Genomic DNA, 22,598 nt, shown 5'->3' with positions numbered 1-22,598 from the left:
AAGCACGAGCTATAGCTCTCGTACTCGTAGACGGATTTTGCTGAACTGCTTCCAGCACAACTTCTGTGCGATCCAGGTCTGCTCTAAAGATTCCTTGACGATTGCCGCGTTGGCCAGGAATGCGGCCTGCCATCAAGGTGTTGTGTGTGTTAATAAAAACACGATGGTCGGGATATCGCAAAGGTTGTGGTCCACCACGGCGTTGAAGTTGTTCGCGATACAGATTCGCTGCTTCAACGCCGTTTCCTCGTGCAACTCCATAAAAATAATGCATTTCTGCATATTCACTTAACGTGTAACTCATCTCTTACACTTCCAAGTAAACAAAGTCCAAATCACAATGCAAAACACAGTCCAATAAACGAGCTAAGTAGTCAAACAAGTAAGCAGCGGCGGAGTCCGTGGGTAATAAAATGGCGACACGAGTAGCAATAAACACAATGTGAGCACAACTGAGGTCGGTAACTAACAAACTTGTTTTGCATTGGATTTGGTCGGTTGCGCTCGGCGGCCAAGCGCAACCGAGCCGAGCCTCGGCCCCTCACGCCACCGAGAGTGAGAGAGATAGCAATACGGTCTCTTATCCTTTCAGCCCATTGTTATTGCAGGTAAAAGTTGCCGTTTCTTACCAAGGTGTACAATGTGTAATAATGGAGGTGGCCACTTTAAAACCTATTGTAAATTTTAAAAATATTAAATGATTTTTACATTAGGATCTACTTCTTACTTAAAACATTCCATAACCAACCAACACGATAGGTTTTCAGCATTCTCTAATCATTAAATTAGTCGTAGGAATAATAGTTTTTTTTAATCAGTTGGCTAATTTTAAGAATTTTAGACCTTGCTGTCTTTGAAGACCGATTTTAGCCAAATTCCCCCCATTAAGTACCACTTTTTTATTATTATTATGAAAGCTGAGAGTCTGGCGCAGTTTTAAGACTAACTAAGAAATCATAAGGTCACCTGTTTAGATTTTTAATTTCAAGTTGAAAATTTAAGTCATAATTCACGGAACGTAAATTTTTAACTTTAGACCAACATTTTCATAACTTTCATCAAAGTTACGAAGCTGATTATTTTAGGCATAAAAGTGCAACTCATAGGAACTCAGTTGCAAAAACAATAAACTCTAAAAAGTCTATGCTTTTTTTTTTAGAAAATTTTTAAGATGATCAAGTCGAAATTCCTCAAAAAATCGAAAAAAAATCATAACTCCGAAACTATAAAAAATCGCGGAACATACATGGGGGTGATTCGGATACTCCACAACATACCGGACCTACATTTTTTTTGTGACGTCAATTGACCGGCCACCCTGTATAATAAAATAATATACAATAAAATAATGAAATACCGATAAGAGAAAAAATATACAATGTCATCACTTAGTTAAGGACATGTAGTAATCAAAAAGCATGTTTTTGAAAACATCAATTGATCTAGCTTTGCGTATTATTATATGAATGAAAATAGTTTTTCGCGATTTCTGACTTTTCTAGTACTCATACCTCAGTTGGTCTTTTAGAGTGTTTTGATCCCCATGAGAAACTGGATCGATTGGCATCAAAAAAATTTTTTTTGAAAATTTTGAGTATGTGATTTTTTAGCTTTACCCGGTTTTTTTTCCTTTGTCAATGTGCTGTCACTGGAGTAGATTGATCTATCATCAGATTTATCAAGAGTTTTATCATGCGTTTTATCATCAGCATTTTCATCAGTGTTATCCGCCATGTCTTGACTAACAGCATTTTCCAAATCCGCCGGTGTGTTGTCTTTCTGCAATTGGAATATAAAATTAATATTATATTTTCAGGTACCAAGCAGAAAGGAATGGGAAGACGTACAAGTAGGATTTCACCACAGGTGAAACTTTCCAGGATCTTGTGGAGCCATCGATGGCAAACATGTGGTGATTCAAGCTCCGCCCAATACTAATAAAAAAAAGTAGTGAATACTACAATTATAAAGGAACTAACAGCTTGGTGCTCCTAGCGATCGTGGATCATGACTACTGCTTTAAATATGTGGACATAGGCTCATATGGGCGAAATTCTGACGGTGGTGTTTTCCAAGCTTCCTCATTGTATCCAGTGCTGGAAAATGGCACATTATTGCCAGAATGCGGTATTGTAGTGGGAGATGATGCTTTTCCTCTTAAGACGTACTTATTGAAACGCTATCCCAATGAGACTACGACAGCTGAAAAAACTTACAATTACAGATTCTCTAGGGCAAGACGCATAGTAGAAAATGGATTCGGTATTTTAGCATCTCGCTTTCGCCTTTTGGGAAAACCTATCCAGTTGCAAGAGGAGACCACAATAAAAATTATTCGAACTACATGCGTACTGCACAACTAGTTACGGAAATCTTCACCACACATCTACACTCCTCCTGGTAGTGTAGATTATGAAGATATTACAAATTTCACTGTCAACCTTGGAACGTGGAGATCAGAAATAAATGCATTACCGAGTATCGCCCGATCGCGAACAAATAACAGATCAAAATGAAATATAAAAACTACTTCTGTAATGACGGTGCTGTCTCCTGGCAAAGTCGTATGATTAATATCTAAAAATGTAACCAACTACATTTATCAGTGAAATAAAGAATTAGGTACTCACCAGATTGGATGTTGTTTTCTTTTCTTTTAAATTAATTGTTTTCATTATACAATCCATTATATCAAACCATTTTATGGATGGTTTGTACACATCGTCTGCGCTAGCGCCACTCTTGTTGCTTTTTTCGATTTTACTCACTTCTTGATTGTAGGGGGACCGTAAATTTTTATTTTATTGGTTCCTCACCGGTGTTACCTAGGTGCATTTCTTTTGCGATATGTTCCAAAGATTTTTTTCTCATATCTCTATTTCGATAGTTTTTATCGAAACAATTCCATAGGTTTTCTTGTTCTCTGTAGAGTTTCATGAATGAAATATTATTGTCAGAAGACCATCTATCCGTACCCATTTCGATTTAGTACATAGGCGTAGCACACAAAAAACACGGCTTCCACTCACAACTGTCCGGCTGGCACTGGCGAGCTACTGCCGAACGCGTCCAATAGATAGGGAGGCGAGGTAGCTAAATGGCGTAATTCAACGGCGCCGTCGAGACTTATCAAAATCGATAGATAAAATAATTTCGAAAAGAAAAGCTTCTATGGTAAAAACCATTTTAGCGGTGGGTTTGGCGTGTACGGATTTTCAAAAATGTAAAAAAAAATAGTTACTTGGGCATTCTCGAGCGCGTCAGATATTCATACTACGTATGCCCCAAGTGTCTCTGATAACAACGGTATACTAATCTGCCGGTTTGCGTGGTGGGGCTAGGCATATTAACTCGTCAAAAATGCACAAAAAAAAAAATTTACTCGAGCGCGTCAGATTTTCGGAAGGGGTGTTAAGTAGGCCCCAAGGAAGCTCCCCTTAAAAAAACTGACGATTTCGGCGTGACGATAAGTTACGATGAATTTTTGAAAATGCAGAAAAAAAAAGTCCTTTTGAAATACTCGAGCGCGTCAGATTTTCATAGGGGAGGTTTATCTCGGTCTCCTGAAAGCATATTTTCTTAATCTGACAAAAATGTTGGTGGGTTCTCTTAATCTGACCGAAAAAGGTTTTTGGGTTTCTTTTTTTCCTTTCTTACTCCTTGATAAAACGGGGAAAAGAATAACAATAAAGCCATAGATACAGCCAACGTAAATGTAGATGAAATGTAGTACGAATTGTATTATTTATTGTAAAAAAAAAATGAAATGATATAAAAATTGTATTATAATTGTATTTATTACGTAGGATCTTTACATTTTTGCTCAATACAATTCATCTTCTTCTTCACTAGAACTTTCATATTGTGGCTCCGTAATCCACAATGCTTCCCTGCTGAGTGCCTGCAACATCCGTAACAAATATTTCTATTCAGTAATTTTGTTGAGAGATTATTATAGAAGTACAAAAATTTACCTGAATCAAGCGTCTCGTCATTGCTGTCCTCAGTGTCATTCTCGTTGCCCAGAATATCCGGCGATGCCACAACATTTTCATACGCATCGGGCAATTGATTCCCGATAAACCACGTGAACTCTAATTTATTATTATTTTCATTCCATCCATGATAGGTTGGTGCAAGGTCAGTGATGTCTGATTTGTGCGCATTCCTCCACAAATTGGCGATGTACCGAGTTCTGAGGCAATGTTGGTACAGCTCTGACTGGCATGGGGGTAAATTGCAAGCGTCGTAGTTGCGTACGTCCAACGAGAACGGCTTCGATGTGTCGTGCACCTTGTACGTTTTATTAAAAATGTCAAATCGAGCTTCGTTGACATCAGCGAGTTTCTTCAGTCCGTACATATGACATATAAAAGATTGAAGCGTGGGGAAAATTGTTTGGATATCACAACGATCGGACCCTAGATCAGCGAGCGCTTTTTGAAAGATTTCAGATTTTCTCAAAATATCAAAAGGTCTCTTTTTGCCTCGTTTGTACAATGCTGGATTAAAATCGCATCCTGTTAAAGCGTGGAAAGCAGGCAGCGCGCGTGAAAGCATTGAGCCTAACTGCACTGACAGTGCCGAAACATCGATATAGCGACGTGCATTACCGACTCCGAGATCCATCCACACTCTAACCGATTCGTTCAAATGCTCCACATTGGCCAACATAATGACCAGAATATCTGTGTCTGATGTTCGAATGATTGTTGTAGAACCTTGTGGTAATTGACAGGCAAGGAAAACTGTCTTCGTGTCGGCTTCTTCGTGACTTGAGCATGAGAGCTTATCATCGATTGTTCTCTGCACTATTTCATCGACGAATTTGAAGACGTAGCACAAGTCGTGGTTCAAATAGATCGTTTTGTTGCAAATAATAACGGCCATCTCTTGACTACTCCAACGATCAATGAAAAACTTGACGAGAGCTTCTTTGAACTTGATATTTTTCAAGTCCTTCGCAAAGTCTACTAATCGGATTTGCTGAGGACCGCTGATGTGGTAGTCCTAATCGTCATTCACACTGTTGCGGAGAGTGTGTTCATAGTCTTTAATGGAAGGTGTAAAGTACCGATCAAAAACTATGGCAATTTCATTTCCTGGATTTTTTACTAAAACTGCCAAGAGTTTTTTTGATACATCTCCAAACGTTCGAGGCATGTCTGTCATGGTATTTAACAAGAAGAAGCCATCGATGATTACCATGTCCACATTAGAGGGTGGTTGTTCCATGTCTTCACTTTGCTGTTCCAACACTTTCACCAGCACCGATTTAACAGTTTTGTTTATAGAACCATCTATGTGACACAAAGACAGTGGAATTGGCGTTATTGGAAAACGGAGCATCTTTTCAAGATCGATTTGCGCGTCCAAAGATAAAGACAACAATCGGCCAAATAAGTCACGCTGGAGACGAACTTCAAGTACTTTTCGGCCGATCTGAATTTTTTTCTTCTTCTTCATGCTCGCGAAAGTCAGTACTGCATTTTTTGGTATTCTTGCGTGAAATCTCTCAGAGCTGTCATTGCATTCAGCAATAAATTTGTCTCGTAACTCCGCTCCTTTTGATACTGCGTTCAACAAGCTATTCGCTACTTCAGGAGTTGCAGCTTGACCACTCGAGATGTTAAACATTTTATCAGCATCTGTGCCTTCCAAGTAACTGCAGTGCAGCTACTTGGAAGGCTTACTCGTACGCTAGCTCGCACTGTGTAAACCAGCCATTAAGGATAGGTTACATAGTGCGAGCAGCTGATATGACAGTAGACAGCTACTGTGCATGTGTACTCGTATGACAGTAGCTCGATTCGCCTCGCTCGGTCACACTATGCGAACTGCTGGCGTCGCAGGAAGACAGCTACTGCACCAGTGTACTCGCATGGTTCGTCTGTATCATGTCTCGTGCAATGTTGTCGCAAAATACACGTTTAATCACAGTGCATACCACTATAAAAGCAGTTACGAAAATACTTTGTGTTGAAATTGAAAGAGCTATACAAAAAAAAAAGAAGAAGAAGAGAATTCAATATTTAAAGAGCTATACGATGAAGATCCCCGAGAATATAAAGCGGTTATGAGATTGACAACTGAACAAGTGGAAATACTTTTAAATTTGATTGCTCCAAAAATTCAACGTGATGATACACTAATGAGGGATGCGATACCTGCGAGGGTGAAGTTGGAAATAACCCTAGTATACCTTTCTTCTGGGATATCGTATAGACTGTTGTCGGTATTTTTCAGTTTCAAAAGCATCCATCATTAAAATAATACCAGAAGTGTGTGCTGCTATCAATGAAAGTCTAAAATTTTTTTTTATTCATAATCAAATTCACAATGATTCACAATGGTTTTTTAAAGTTTTTGTACATATTAAACGTGAACTTTACATATTAATACTTAATAACTACAATACTACATAGCTTAGTTCGTTATTTTTTAATATTAGAGATTGATATTGCTGCAGCAAGTACATCATTAGATTGGAGTATAGATTCAAATTGATCCAGCAGTGGCGCAGAGAATGCAGATGTTGTAGGTTCAACAGGTTGATAAGCTTCAGTAGCGACCTCTACAAGCTGGTAGGCTACAGGCTGTGGTGATAGCGTACATTCATTATGGAGTATAGATTGTGAAGATTGTTCCACTTGCATAGAGAGTGCAGACATTTCATAATTTACTGTAGGCTGTGGTGATGGCGTACATTCAGAACTGTAATTAGAAGGTGTGTACACAATTCTACCACAGACGGCTCTCTTACGGTATCTACAGAGTATCGCCTGTATTTCATCTGTCGCATCAATTCTATCAATCGAAGATAACTGTTTCAGCTGCAGTGCTACATGTCTTCCAATAACATCACATTCATCTTCTAATTCTCTTGTAATCGGGGCAGACACGTTTTTACTAAACTACTATTTAGTTCTTTGAGTTCATTTACGGCTGCTTGAATGTCAGACCGTTCTGATGATAATTTAGTCTTTAACTTTAGAGTTTTTGGTGGCTTTACCACTTTTATATGAGCAGCTTTGTTGCTATTGTCACTAGCATCAAGGTCCACGTTATTCGTGGCCTTACCGAGCCGGCCTTATTTTACCGAGTATTCGTCGCTCGAGAATTAATAATAGATCGAAATTAATAGCAGAGAAAATGCGTGATAAATATAAAAATTATTTCAATGACGACGGAGCAGTTGCATGGCAAAATTATATGATTAGGTAATTATAATTACCTAGTAGTAATTAGAATATAAAAGGGAAGAGAAAAATAAAGGATAGTAAATTTTGTGGACCCTGACTGGTTTGGAATGTGCCTTGTGCCTTTGTAATTATAATTTGTAATAAAATACTTACCAAATAACTTGATGTTTCCTTTTCTTTAAGATTAATTATTTTCATAATATAATCCACAGAATCGAACCATTTGATAGATGGTTTATAGATCTCATCAGTGCCAGATCCACTTTTTTTGCTCTTTTCAATTTTCAATAACTCCTGGTTATACGTTGAGCGTAAATTTTTGATTTTTTTTGTAACTTCATTCATGTTTTGTAAATTGCATTCCAAGCGGATGTGTTCTAACGACGCTTTACGCAAATCTTTGTTCTTGTAATTAGGATCCAAACAATTCCATAAGTTCTTTTGATTCTTGTATAGCTCCACAAACTTTATATTTTGATCGGATGTCCACCTTTCCGCCATTTTGATGTCAACGCAAGAAACCTACAAAAACACTGCACCGGCGGCGTGGGCCCGAGCGTACGAGCTACTGTCATTTCGCGAAATCATGCGAGTTGACGACCGAGCGACGTGCGAGTGGCGTGGTGGGGGAAGGCCAGTTGCGAGTAAAAACAAAAAATGTTGAAGTAACTCGCTTGCGAGCAACTGTCCCACTCGCACATAACAGTTATTGCACCTCAGTAACTGACACGGTCAGCTCGCATGCTAGCTCGCACCGTGTAACCTAGGCTAGGCTTACTGTCCACGGAGGCGTAGCTTCATAGACGCTTCAAAATACGCCGTGCAGCTTAAGCAGCCCAGCGTACTGATCTCTATCTATGAGGCGTATTGCAAGCGTACATTGTCAATCATTTGTGAGAATGCAGTCGGACGACGAAGACGTTATTTTGGCTTATCACTACATTCTAAGTCGACGAAAACGACGATTATATTGGACCCATCCATATATAGAAAGAAATATCAACTGTTCATAGCGGCAAGAGAATTATAAGAAGATGACAGTGTATTTCACTCATTCTATAGGATGAGTAAAACAACTTATCAAAATTTACTTCAGATAGTAGGACCATTATTACAAAAACAGAATACCAATATGCGAGAATGTGTTAGTACAGATGAAAGGATGAATCACGTTGCGGTAAGTAAAACAATATTTTAATCAAAATGGTATATATTTTCCATCCAAAATATCAGTTTAAAAAAAATAACATGTATGTGAAAAAATAACATCCGTGAACTTTTATTGTATTGTAAAACCTTCCAAATCATTAATATTTTGTGAATAATTAATAGGGTTTAATATGGTAATTTGTGTTTGTGAATAGTCAGAGAAAACTTGTGTGTCGTTAGAATAATTTATTGGAGAAGGTGTGGATGCTAGTGTTTGTGAACTGTGGGAGTTACCGGAAGAAATCGGCGAATAGACTCTGAATTGGTTTATCTTTGGCTGGATAACTGAACTTTTTTAATTTCTTCCAAAAGCATCAACATTTTAATTCTAAATACACTCATTTCACATTTGTTCATCTGTAAGACTTTGTATTTCGGGTAGGAAGCTCAGCAGAAACGTTTTTCGTGGGTCATCTATTATTTTCTTTTGTTTTTAACCAGTCTACAGACAGTTTTAATGTGTCCAATATTCGACATGCACCAATTTTGATACCAAACATGACATTTGTAAACACGCCTAACGGTTCACGTAATTATTTAGCAAATTACTTTTTGCCGCCTAATGTTTCTCTGCCATGGCAGTGGAATAATTGCATTTTTGAATAAATGTAATATTTTACTATAAAATAAATAAAAACAAATGCTCACCCGTCCATTGTATTTCTTTCGCCACCTCACTCCAAGCCTTTTCAGTTAAATCTTTTCTAGCATATTCAGCAAGATTATTGTTATATAAACACGGATATTTTTCTATTATCTGAACAAATTTGGCAGCCGTTCCCGCCATTTTTTACAATAAAAAACACGTGCGTTTACTCCATGTACGCCCCGGCGTATGACAGCAAGCACGGCAGGCGTCATGAAGCTTGCGTGCAGCGACGCGAGCGCGACGTTGCCGCTCCGTCGACAGAGTTACATTGTATGTAAGCTGCAAGCAAGCGTACACCAAGCGTATAATGATGAATACGTGTCTATGAAGCTACGCCTCCGTGGACAGTGTGCCTTATTTCAAATCTGTTGGATGGTGGGGACATTTCTTCCCATCGTTCTTCCGGATTTCTAAGTCGAGTTTATTTTTTGCATTTCTTTAACGTCGTGTTTAAGGGTTTTCACGTCTTGAACTAATTTCTCAATAATTTCGTTTTTCCAACTATTTAACATATAACTTATTTCGTCTTTAAAACACTTAAACAGCTCCTTCCTTTCATCCGTTGAAGATGTCTTCTTCCTTTGAGTGATATAAGTATTTGGAGACGTGTTCGTCGAATCTTTATTTGCTTTCAATTTATCCATATTATTTCAAATCAAATCAAATCATTTATTTATTTCTCCTCACAATTCCCAATCACATAAATTAATCTCATTTCATTATAATAGTCTCTGTGACAAAGTTAGTCTGTGCAATTGAAGTTGAAAACGTAAGCGCACTGTCTCCGTCGTCCGAACGACTCGAGCGCCACCGACGGAATACAATCGAGAACCATTTTCTTTTTTCCTAATACTCTGCTATTGCGAGGTTTCTTCTTATGCGTCCCTCATCAGGTTGTGGCCTTTTCTTAGAACCTGTAATATTTAATTAATTGAAATGAAGTCTATCAATAATAATAACCAATAATAATGAAGTATATAATATGTATAATTAAAGTTACCACTGGCTCGGGGACTTCCCAAAAAAAGCCTCTTAGGTAATGCAGGTCCAACAGCTGCTGGAGTGTTTATGACTAGAAATGGCACCTCCTGTCCATTACCAGTATTTCATCTGGTGACATATAAGGTGGCGCTCTACTTCCAGTCTAGAAACAAAAATAAAAATTACTTTTAGAATTTATTTAATAATTACTATACAGAACAACTTTATAGCTCAATTTATGTTACCTGATGCGATTCATCCGTATCTGAGTATTGTGTTTGCGTGAGTTTTTTTTTTCAAATTCTCCCACTTTAACCGGAGTTGTTGCGGTGTACGGTGACAAGTCCCAAAGCTGGCGTTGAATGATGTAGTTATTCTAACCCATTCTTCCATTTTCAACTTATTGTTGGTGACGTTAGTCGCTTTATTTGTAATTATGGCACTTCCTTCAGTCAAGGAAAGCAACGCCTTTGTTTCATCCTTACTTAGTGCTTTGGCTTTATTCTGGAATAAGGATTTGAAAAAATTAAACAGTTAAATAATGAATATTTGCGAAACGTGTTATTTTTTGCTTCTAATTTGCAGTGTAGTACTTATATTTTCAGTATCCATATTTGTGTTTCTTGATGAAGAAACAAAGCACCCAACATGACCCCCTGTCCGTAGTTTAACAACTAATAAATAACAACGAGTAATAAGTACTAAAAATATTGCGAATACTCAAACTCAAACCAAAAGTTCGCAATGCAAAGATTGTGAATTGTGATTTACAAGAGGTTGACATTTGACAGACAACAGAAGTGCGTTTCGTTCATTTAAAAATAACGTTTCAATTCTCGTATTCATAACCAAGTGCGGAATGTTCTTGAACATATTGCATTTATACAAAAATTAAAAAGTGTTTCATTATGTCTCTATTGCCTTTAATCAGCAGAGATCCATCAATTATGATGGAGAGGATAGAATGAGGAGGAGGGGATGGGATATGAAGTTGTTTAGATGGTGAAGGATCTAAGGGTTGTGGGACTCGAATTGTATATTCCACGGTAGGAGAAGACTGTATTTGTAGCTGAAGTGGTAAAGTATGAAGAGAATTCGAAGATTGGCTGTGGTACTGCGTCGATGCTGAAGGATGTTCGGACTGCATTTGTTGCTGGGGGGGTAAGTTACAAAGGGGAGAATTTGGCGATTGTGTATGGTAGTGTGTGGATGGTGATGGATTCGGGGATTGGTATTCATTCTGGGAAGACGATGATCGTGAAGGTGTGAACCATGGGTATGAAGACTTAGATTGATACTTCTTTGTGGTTACACCTACAAATGATTCTTCAGGCAACTTGTTTAAAGTAGCATAAAATATCACATCTTAAATTAATTTGCGGGTTACAGTATGTTGCCGTTGATTCAAATCTCTCAGTTGCATTCCAATGTATCTTCCAAGGATTTCCCAGTCTTCTTCCTTCGTTTTCAATAGTTCGGCAGCTTTATCAAGAATGTTGTTGTTTTAAAGGTGCTTCTTTCTTTTTTTCTTCAATTAATAGAACTGATAACGCAGATAGTCTCTCTTGGCTCATCGTGCTTCTCAAGTAGGTCTTAATCAATTTTAACTTCGAGAAGCTTCTCTCAGCGGAAGTTGTACTGACGGGAACTGTGAGCATGATTCTAATTGCTATGTAAACATTTGGATATATCTCTTCCAAATTATTTTTTAAAATGTACTGGATGAGTTGTTTCGCGTCGCTGACAGAGTCAAGTAAATTCGCTTTTAAAAGCTGGAGCTCTTCATATAGAAAGGCGTCACTGTCTTCGCCTTCCCGCAGTATTGTATCTAAATGCTTGAGAAGGTCCTCTTTTGATATTGATTTCAAATAACTGATATCATGAATAAAACCAAATTGTTAAAAATATTCATTGAGCGCTGTAAATCGGCATTCGGTGTCAACTATAATAGCATCCACCATTGTGTTTAAAAAAGTTAACTCTGTACTGTATTTCAGAAGATTGAATAGGTTCATCAATATGTTCATAATCAAACATTAATTTTTTCGCAACGCAAATTAACGTTAATCGTTAATCCGTCAATATGTGTTAAATTGCATTTTTAATTTTTATATCGTTGCGTTAGTGAAAGTATACAACTTGTTGCTTTAGGTTATGGAAGTTATCAGGTTAGGAATAAAACAAAATACTTGTATAATTCAAATGTCTAATTTAATCGTCGGGCATAAGGTGCATGAACATTAACATGAACCCTTCATGAACATTAACATGTTAAAGTTCCCCTCTGAAAGCGAGGCTCGTTTTGGTGTTAAAATGTCTTTACCCGTGGAAAACAGACGTTCAATTGCAGCGCTTGAGGGTATAGCAGTATTGTATTTAATAAATAGATTTATGAATATCTGTTCCCCGAGGAATGCAGCATCGTTGAACGATCTTTTGATTTCATATCCAGCCACATTTTGACGAGACTTTGCGCTTTACTTTTTAAAGAGTTGGAGCTCTTTGGTTTTTCTATAGACTGAGTGACAGAATTGAAAAAGTCTTCCTCCTCGTCATCATCGTTGTTACTCGCATTGCTCCCTCCGCCAGTTAAACTATCTCTGTCCTTCGAATTTTCCGCTGCTTCTTGTCGTAAAATTTGAGTATTATTTTTACTCTCTATTATATACTTCATTAGTACAGTACTAAGTGTTTCATCAGTTGCTTTTTGGCCTCGTTTACCCTTTGGCTGAGGGTGCTTTGGAGTTTGAGCTGGGGAGGGTGTAGTTGGCAATGTACCAACTGTTTGTTGACTAACATCTCAGGTGTAAATGTGTCATTTGTTTGTTGCTCAACCTCAGGTGACTGAGCAACCTCTTATTCGTGTGCATAATCATTAAAACCGGGTACAGGTGGAATTGGACATTTAGTCGGCCTTTCTTTCAGGTACGGTAGCAAAAAAGACATTTCTTCTTCGTACCTCCATTTTTTCACGAACACTAGCCTGTCCACTTTTGGTCCACGTATCTTTTTTCTTTTTATGAGAACGTCTGAAGGCATTTCGCAACAGTGCCCATGCTTTTTTACATACAATTCCTGAAACAATTTAATATCAGAGAGAATTTTGATAGGTATTTTAGATTCACCCGAAGGAGCGTTAAACTGCTAGGTGATTATATCGGTGTCCTGTCGTTTGACTATAACTATACTAATTTTAATTTGAAAAAATATTATCTAATAAAAACCATACATACTATTATTGTTGAAAAACTAATAAAGGCGTCATTAGCCTGTCAAGTCAAATTAAAATTAAGTAAATTATATTAATGCTGTGTCTATTTTTATAAGTTAAATATTGTTATGTTAAATAAAGATCTTTAAAAAAAAGTGTAAAATACATTATAAAAAAATTAAATATGTACTCACCATTACTATTAAGTTTTATTCCTATTTCGTTCTACGCCTAATCCTTTTTCTGATTGTCACTATACCTTTTATCGCTTAAATCATAAAGGTATAAGTAATCACGTACAAATTCTATGAGCTTTTCGTTATCCATTGTAAAAATGCAAAATAAAAAACGAAGCACGTGTACGCAGTTCCGATACTCTATTCACACTGCCCGGCAAGGAGCCACAGACACGTACAGACATGAACCGCGCAGACATAATATTCTTTGCGAGAATACTGGCTGGGCACGACACGTGTCTGTAAGCGTCTGTACGGCCGTGTTACGAAAAATATGTATAAACACGTTAATAGTTACTGTATCGAAGAATATCATTTTGTCTGCCACGACACGTGTCTGCTACACTCAATGTCTGTAGATATAAATAGTCTTAAAGCGACTAAACGCGATCGCACCTTCCTAAGAGCCATGCCACACGATGCAGTGCGGCGCCGCACCGCAGGTCATCCTCTGTGTTTGATTAATTCTTGGCCTACTTGAATACCTAAGTACATATCTTTCAATGGCAAATAATTAACATTCGACTTTGGGTCTAACGTAAATACATTTTCCGTACTTTTGATGTAATTAGTTTTCATGAAGCAATCCAAAACCGACAAGTACATACTAGATGATCATCATCATACAGTCTATCAATGCATGGATAGTAGCCTCGAAATGTTATTTTAAATTTCGATCAATGTCCACCATTCTCTCACGAGGTGCGCTTGATGATGTTGAAGGGACCACTGCCTCGGGCATAGAATTACTCAGTTTCTCAGACTCCATTACGGTTCTATTTGCTATCCTATTCAACACAACCAGAATAACAAGAATCACATTCACATGAAGATAAATAAGGACTCACCGATTTTGTTCTTTTCATCAGGAGTGTAGTTATCATATTCTGGAAATAAATGTTTTGTAACTTCTTTCCATCCCTTTGCTTTTAAATTCTTGTTTTTAAAATCCACATGAGACTTGTCCCACAATTTTCCTTCTTGAATTAACGAAATGAGGTAGTCAATTTCAATACTTTCCTCACATGTACGCAGTTATCTATATCTATATATTTTAGATTTTATTTCTCTATCCATCTATTTGATTATTTTTCTATCCAGACAAATAGTATGAAAAATATATTTTTAAATATTATTATAATAACAAGTAAAAGGATTATTTTTAAAATAACACACAGAATTTGAAACATTGAAACGAATTTCCCATGCTCATGCTTATTTATTAATTGGCTTTCCGCCCGCGGCTTCGTCCGCGTTTTCAAAGTAAAACCCGTTCCCGTAGGATTTCCGGGATAAAACCGATCCTATGTCCTTTCTCGGGTATCAAAATATCTCTATACCAAATTTCATGCAAATAGGTTCAGTACTTAAGGCTTGATTGAGTAAAAGACAGACAGACAGAGTTACTTTTGCATTTATAATATTAGTATGGATGTAAAATTATAAATGCAAACTAAATTTCTAATATGCAAAACTAGAACTGTTTTTAAAACTTTTCAATACAAAGTCCTACCATATACAAACTGGTGACTTTTTTTTGTCAAGATGTAAAAAAAAAATGAATTAGGTTAGGTAAGTTAAAAAAATGTGATAACTATACGACAGGAGAAAAACTTAGCTTTAACAATATGTTTACACATTAACAAATTTATATACTTGTCCAGTGCCAGCTGAACTGATTGTAAAATACACGCCGCAGGTAATACATTTTGCATTGTTTTTATTTTGAAGATCACTTGTTATCCAGTTTAGGCTGGTTGCAGAGCTTGACCGACCATCAGTGCGTACGTCAGTCGCGCTTGTCATATGTATGGAAATTCATAAAACCGTTCATAGCTAGACCGACCATACGCACGCGTATTGTCATGCGTATTAGTGTCATAGTCATACACATTGTCGTCAGGACCGACGGTACGCACTGATGGTCGGTCAAGCTCTGCAACCAGCCTTATACTTTTCACTCAGGTTTATACTTTTGTAAAACTTTGGTTAATTTAGCTTTTTTAGAAGTCACTGGTGTATCGCTATCAGAATTACTCGTCATTTTAAGCATTAATATTTACCTCAAAATGCATTTTCAATTATAAACAAAACCAACGGACAATTTTTGTTTAATTTCGTCGATAGTGACATCTGTGGGTGTATAATAATCTAAGGTGATAAATGTTAGAATGTCACCTGTCCTGTCACATTCACAACACCACATGCGACATCTAACGTCAATTTCGTCAGTTAATATAACTAATGTTAATTTCTCAAGCGTGTATTATCTCCCCAACGTGACATTGGTAGAATTGTACCCAAACAAAATTGCCATTCTTCCAAAAAATTTAATTGACATCTAACATTTCGTTAAGCAATTATAAATCGTTTCCATCATCCGTTTTAAAAACAATAAAAACAATGTAAACTAACATAGTAATTAAGAAATTATACTCACAAGTGGACCTCTGTTGTTCTATTAATAAATAAAATAAATAATAATAATAATTAACTTATGTGTATCGTTAAATATTTAACCCTTAATTACTCGCACAAAGAAAATTACATAACTGCTCGCATGGGGTCACAGATGACCCCAAATAGTATGAGTAGTTTTTAATATATATATTGAAATATATGTAAATGAAACTATTTTATTATGAAAGTGCTTTGTTTATTCTATAATATTAACATGGATTACTAACTAATTACACAAAAAATAATAAATAAAAATAAATAAATCATTTATTTTTCCTCAACAAACTTATAACTAAATTAACAGAAGTACAAGTAAACATAAACTAAGAGGACTGGTGTCTGCGATAGGCCGTAGCCTGTAGTGCAGATCGCCAGGCACTCCCCAATTCGAACCGCTTCAATTTTGCGAAGTACATCGATAAGAGGATTAATTACATATGTATGTGAAGTAAATAAACAAAAAAGAATACACTAATTACACAAAAACAAGTTAAACTAAAATAATTATCCATAATTAACAATTTCTACTTTGGTATACTGAGATCATGGTTAATACTCGTATTTTTAGGAACTCTCAGAATCACTCTTGTTACACTGTTGACAGTATATATCACTGCACACAAATCGGGCAAATATTTGACGAGTACAATACTGTTATTTAAATCATTGTCCATCACAACAGCTTTAAAGTTAATAGCGTTAGACCTGTCTTGGCTCGTATTTGCGTTTCCATGATCTTGCACCAAACCAGTTTCATAGTTACTATAATCACCTAAGACCTGTCTTGGTTCGTAATCGTGCTTGCATGATCTTCCACAACAACAGTTTTAGACCTGTCTTGGCACGTATTCACGCTTCCATGATCTTCCACCACAATAGTTTCACAGTTGATTGCGTTAGACCGGTCTTGGCTCGTATTAGCTCTTCCAAGATCTTCAAACAACAGTTTCACTCACATTAGACCTATTTTGGCTTGTAATGATGCTCGATTGATGAGCAAGCCTTGGAAATTTATTTTTCAATAGTTGTAGTTGATTCATACAATCAAATCAAATTATACAATCGCAAAAATTTCTGATTTAGCGTCAAATAAATCACAAGAGTGAATTTCCTTTAAAGTCGGAGTTAGAGATGCAATAAATATGTCAACCGGATGCTCATTTTGTCGAATCAAATAATATATGTATAACTTGTGATGAGGCTGTTCTTCTAGAATTATTATTATTCTTTGCGCATGCCTTGCGACCTCTGGATCCACGACTAAATGACGACCGATATTGATTCGTTGACGAATTTAATCCCAGGAATTTCATTGTTTTCACTCGCTCCAACGCTCTACCACAGTGCGCAAGAGTTAGGGGTTTATTCTTTGTCTTATAATTAGAAAATTGTATATTGGTCTTTGTCATATGATCAGAATTTTTTTTATTTACATTTGTGTACATTATATTTATATATATATAATTTCTGTCGGAAAGAACTTGCAATTGCCCATAGTACAAGCTTGCTGTATCTGTCTTTGAACCAAACTCAGGCCAGAATATAATTTTATTTTCCTGTCTGACAAAACAGTCTTTAGAGATTCTAAGAAGAGTTAGATCATGGATTCTTCTTCCCGATGCTAGTAATAGGATTAAGGCTGTTCGCCTTGATATCTCAAACAGGGTTGAATTACTATCTGAAGATTTAAGCCAGTTAACCAGAATCTCTATTTACTTTGTTACTTGGGGGTACTTTTAAATCAGGAGAAAGAACAAAAAAAGAAGAAAAGACGCAGAGATTGAATAGTCTTTGTAACATCAGATATTGTACCGTTGGGATCTTCTTTTTGGTAGATTAAAAGTTTATTGTTCGCAGAAGTTTTCAGCAATTTATTTTTATAGTCTCTGCTGGGATACTTCCATAGGCAATCATGTTCCTTAAAACATTGTATAAATTCCGACACAAACTCGCGACGGAACTACACGAAATTCGCAAAAAACTGCAAGCTCGCCGGCTCGTCTGATCCACTGGCGGTTTTTGGACCGCGGACTTAAAATTTCAAACATGCACATTTACACAACGAGCCAGCGAGCAAATTCGCCGTTAGAGCGTTTTCACATTGTCCGGTCCGATATCGGATATCGGGCGCCGATAGCCGATATCCGATATCGGAGGCTAAGTAAAATGTATGATTTAGGTACCTGTCTTTCACATTGTCCGGTCCGATATCGGATATCGGAGCCAACACCGATATTCCCGTGAACTATCGGACGATAATGTTCAGTGTTACCAACTCAATTTTCGAAAAGGTAGTATACCAACAGCAAAAAAAGCACTAGTTTGTGTATTTTCAGTCATTTCTAGGCGCTAAATGTAAAAAAAAAAATCCTTTCATTTACTTTAAACCTTTTTATAAAGAAAACATTCATTTAAGTATTTAAAGGCATTAAAAATACTATTTTTACGGCAGCTATTTTAATACCGTCCTATAATATACGGCAATTGGCTGAACTGAAGTAAACAAAAATATATTGCGTTCTTAAATTCAACCGTATCTTCGAAATATTAGTGTCTTTTATCTTTATTTACTCATTCTGCCTCGCTCCTCCTCCTACTTGGACTACTGTTGTGCTGTAAGCTGTTTATTGTATTGTTGCCATTGAGTCACAGATTTAGTGCTTTGTTTTAGCGCCGATATCAAACCTGTATAATAAATAGCACATCTAAATAATATTAAGTAATTAATAATATCAAATCTTTTTTATATTTTACTTTTCCAGCTGTTTTTGAAGTCGGTTTCTTTTTTGGAGTTATTTTTACTGTATGTACAACTACGATCTATCAGTTGATTTTTTTTAAATCAAACTCTTTTTATTGAAAAGAAAATTTACAATACGGCAATTTTGTTTAGTTTTCTCTAAAATTTCAGAATTAGAATGCGGCGACCTTACATTTTGTCAAGAACGCGCGGCGACTTTTGAGCTTGTTTGGCTTGTTTACTATTTTGGTTGTCATGGCTCGTATGCTTAGATTATATATGGCTATATTATTATTAGTCTGTGGTACTACGTAGATAATTTACTGTTCTGTGGTAGATAACAGCACCTACATTTGTAAATGTAATTTGAATTTATATTTGCCAGTTTCGTCGCTTTAATACTGAGTTGAATTTTATTTTATATTATTTGTATAAGAACATAACAGTCGTACATGATTTAATATAAAAAAGTTCTAAAATTCACTACGACCACACAACATGTTCTATTATTAAAAAAAGAAAAACAGCATATAAAAAAATAAGCCTCACAATGAAATTGAATATTGAAACTAGATTCTGACTCTGCAGAAGGTACAAATCCAAACTCCGCAGTCAGCAGATTAAACCGGTTTGAAAAACATAGTTTATTTATTACTATTTATTTTATTTAAAATAAAGTTTATTTTTTGTAACATAAATGCATCCACTGTTTTTTTTAATTCTCCATATATCTACTTTTCCAGTTTCTGGCAACACTCATGATATCGGGACGATATTATCGGATAATGTGAAAGGGCAAATTGTGTCCGATATCGGATATCGGCTATCGGCTTCCGATATCCGATATCGGACCGGACAATGTGAAAACGCTCTTAGTAAGTCCGCAGACTTTTAAGTGCCCCATTGGCGGTTTAGACCTTTGGCTCGCGAGTTTGTTAGCATACTAGCGGTTTTGCTCGCCAGTGGATCACCCGCGGCGAATGGCGACACTATACACCAAACTGGTGACCCCGACGTGATATAGAGTTTGGTGTATAAAGGCTGGGGTCTTCAAATTAAATACCGGATATGCTGAACTACTTTATTACACGTTAACTTAGGTAAGCGAGTAGCAGGCGACTGCCTCTCGCAGGAGTGTCGCCATTCGCCGCGCCGCAAACATCGCTGAATTTATATTCGATTACTGCGAATAATAACACACACTACATACACCCCCTTCTAAAAAAATGAATTACATAATTGACAAATAAAAAAATAATAAAAAAAATATTATTAGCAAACATTAACATTTGGGAGTCTATGCTTTGACAAAACACTGAAATCTGTACCTTGACTACAATTTAATTCCTTCCTTAACATTTTCCTTGCACGTATAACACAAACTTTGTATATTAATATAGCGCAAAATACAAAAAGGATGACTGCCATCACCGTCACCGTGATGCTCAACACTTAAAATTTAACATCAGTATTAGATGCTGTGGCGTGATTAGCTCCGTTTTGGGCGATAACAATTTCTTCATCTTTCTTTTCAACCGAATATGTTTTTCCCATTTTGTTAAATATTGTTTGATGCTGATAACTTTAAACTTTGTGAAATGAGCCGACACTCAAATTTATATATTATTATATTGTTAGATAAAAACTAAGACAGCGCCAATAGAGGGGATGACAAGACGTGGTGGCGGATTGCAAATAAAAGCGCTGGCGCGCTCATTCGCGGCACCGAAGTTCTGGCCGGGCTCGAAAAAGAACAAGGTCGGTTGAGTCATCGGAAATATCCAAAAGGTTTAAACAGTCAGGCACAGTCTCCCAAACTGTGTCTCAAATATCAAAACAGGGCGATTCGTCCTCCCAGTAACCCGCCCGTATTAGCGGGCGGCGCCAGACACCTGCTGCAGAGGACGAAAGTCCTGAACAGCATTCCCCACGCAGCCTCCTAACGGAGGCCGCGTGTGTGAAGACCACTCGATTGATCGCGGCACCATTCGTCGCGAGTCAATTGACACACTACAACTCTGCCCGTTTGTGAAGTCAACTGCCTAGTTATTTTCCTTTGTATAAATTTTTTTTTTAACTGTAATGTTTAAAAAAATTAGTGTGGAATTAGTGTGAAATTATTTTATAATTTTGTATTTTGTATTTCGTATTCTTGGTTTTAAATTTAAATGGTATTAGTGTTAATAAAGTTATTAACGAGTTTTTTAAATAATCGTAACGTTGTGTTTTTTATTTCATTCCCACTTCTGTTCCTAAATATACAGGGTTATTTGTAAAACACCGGCAACCTCGCAGGACAAGATAGCTAACATCATAAGTAACAACATTTGTTCTACGACTTTTGGCATAACGCAATAAATTATTTTTTAAGCTTTTATTGTACTCTCCTAACATTTGTAAGTCTATGTTCTATTCATTATCGAAAGGACGACGCGATGCCCCTTTTCCCCTCCAGTTCGCTTCTTGTTTACGTAATTTTTGGAATGCGCGTAGAGTTTATAATTTTCAAACGGAAAATTAAATGAATATTTATTTTAGTATGAAAATAAAATCTAACAAATTATCAAAAGTCGTAGAACAAATGTTGTTACTTATGATGTTAGCTATCTTGTCCTGCGAGGTTGCTGGTGTTTTACAAGTAACCCTGTATATAATTAACTGGTTGAGCCGAGATTTGAAATAATCGAATAAAATGAATACAAATATTCCTAACAATTACTTATAAGTTATAACATGTGCTGAGATGACATTACGCAACCTTCGCGTACCTACTTGCTAACAAAAATGCCAATGCACCATTAACCTAGTTACAAGTCCAAAAATCTTACAGGTCTTTTAATTTTTCTGCCACTACGTGATTTCTGTAAAGGCGTGCACACATTAGCCTCACTATGCTGATCTAATCTACTGTCATGTCTAACTTCATTTTCTTCTAAAATATACGCAGGCTTAAGTCTATCAATCGTCACATTACATTCTCTATTATCAATTAATATTTTAAAAACTACTATTTCTTTCTAAAACTTTATATGGTCCGCTGTACGGAGGCGTTAGCGGTCTCCGTACCGCGTCCACTCTTAGAAAGACATGTGAACAGTAATTTAGATCAGCATGCACAAAAGTACTATTACTATTTTTACATGCCCTTTTTATGGGGCTTAATTTAGTTCAAAGTATCTCTTAACTTACTTATAAATGAATGTGGATTATCAATTTTCGTACATGACCAGGTTGAATTTGGTCTCTTCCCCCTGCTTCTGTGGGGCCATCACAGACTCGAACTGTGCGAACCTAACCTTGGCAAGTCTGTCCAAAATTCTGGTAGCTTGGTGGACACGCTTATCGATGCCAACGCCGCGCCTGACGCCTCTTCCTTGATCTCCGTGTCTGATGCTGCTGCTTTATTCATTTTTCTTCTTTGATTGAGCCGATGAGTTAATAGCCGATGTGCTGATGAGCCGCCTGCCGCTGTAGTCGCCACGTGCCACGCGCGCTCTTCGATTGCGTCACGCTAACTTCCTGTCGCCGTGCCGCGTGGAATTTGATCTCGAACAAAACTTACCACACAGCCAATGTCACTAATTACGCCGATTCCCTTCACTACAAACTTTCTTCGAGAGTTCTTCGTCGGGATTGAGGAGAACGTGTTCATTATTCCAAATTGCGCCTGGTATAGGGCTGTTCTCGTGGAATCGGCGCCTGACTCCGGCAGATGTTTCTGCGTTGGACAAGTATTCGACGGTCCTGCGGAGTGTACTGAGAATAACCTCTGGTCTAGGTGTTGCAATGCCATTTCTGTCCACAGGGTCAGATGCGACAGCTGGCACATATACTTTATCCTCGTACTTCACATAGCCGATTGCGTTGATTATTTTTCTGATGGGCTCAGGAACGATAGTAACGCTCTGAG

At 37.0% G+C, this 22,598-nt stretch overlaps 3 protein-coding genes across 3 annotated transcripts; all 3 read right to left on the bottom strand.

Annotated features, from left to right (window-relative positions):
* Window positions 1-3,608: 3,608 nt before the first annotated feature.
* On the bottom strand, window positions 3,609-4,429 carry LOC123698374. Its single transcript, XM_045644984.1, has 2 exons — window positions 3,975-4,429; window positions 3,609-3,901 (listed from the first exon to the last, which is right to left on the bottom strand). The coding sequence occupies exons 1-2, from the start codon at window positions 4,360-4,362 to the stop codon at window positions 3,858-3,860; spliced, it is 432 nt and encodes a 143-aa protein (XP_045500940.1). The 5' UTR covers window positions 4,363-4,429; the 3' UTR covers window positions 3,609-3,857.
* Window positions 4,430-6,434: 2,005 nt separating this feature from the next.
* Window positions 6,435-7,703, bottom strand: LOC123698736. Its single transcript, XM_045645484.1, has 2 exons — window positions 7,356-7,703; window positions 6,435-6,596 (listed from the first exon to the last, which is right to left on the bottom strand). The coding sequence occupies exons 1-2, from the start codon at window positions 7,701-7,703 to the stop codon at window positions 6,435-6,437; spliced, it is 510 nt and encodes a 169-aa protein (XP_045501440.1).
* A 3,825-nt stretch (window positions 7,704-11,528) lies between these two features.
* LOC123698735 lies at window positions 11,529-22,097 on the bottom strand. The gene is made up of 2 exons (XM_045645483.1): window positions 21,985-22,097; window positions 11,529-11,913 (listed from the first exon to the last, which is right to left on the bottom strand). Exons 1-2 carry the CDS (start codon window positions 22,095-22,097, stop codon window positions 11,529-11,531), a joined length of 498 nt encoding a protein of 165 aa, XP_045501439.1.
* Window positions 22,098-22,598: the final 501 nt, after the last annotated feature.

This window comes from Colias croceus, chromosome 16, assembly GCF_905220415.1.
Source record: "Colias croceus chromosome 16, ilColCroc2.1".
In the NCBI taxonomy this organism is placed as follows: domain Eukaryota; kingdom Metazoa; phylum Arthropoda; class Insecta; order Lepidoptera; family Pieridae; genus Colias; species Colias croceus.
Note: the sequence above shows the minus strand (reverse complement) of the source record. Positions and strands in the feature narration are given on the sequence as shown.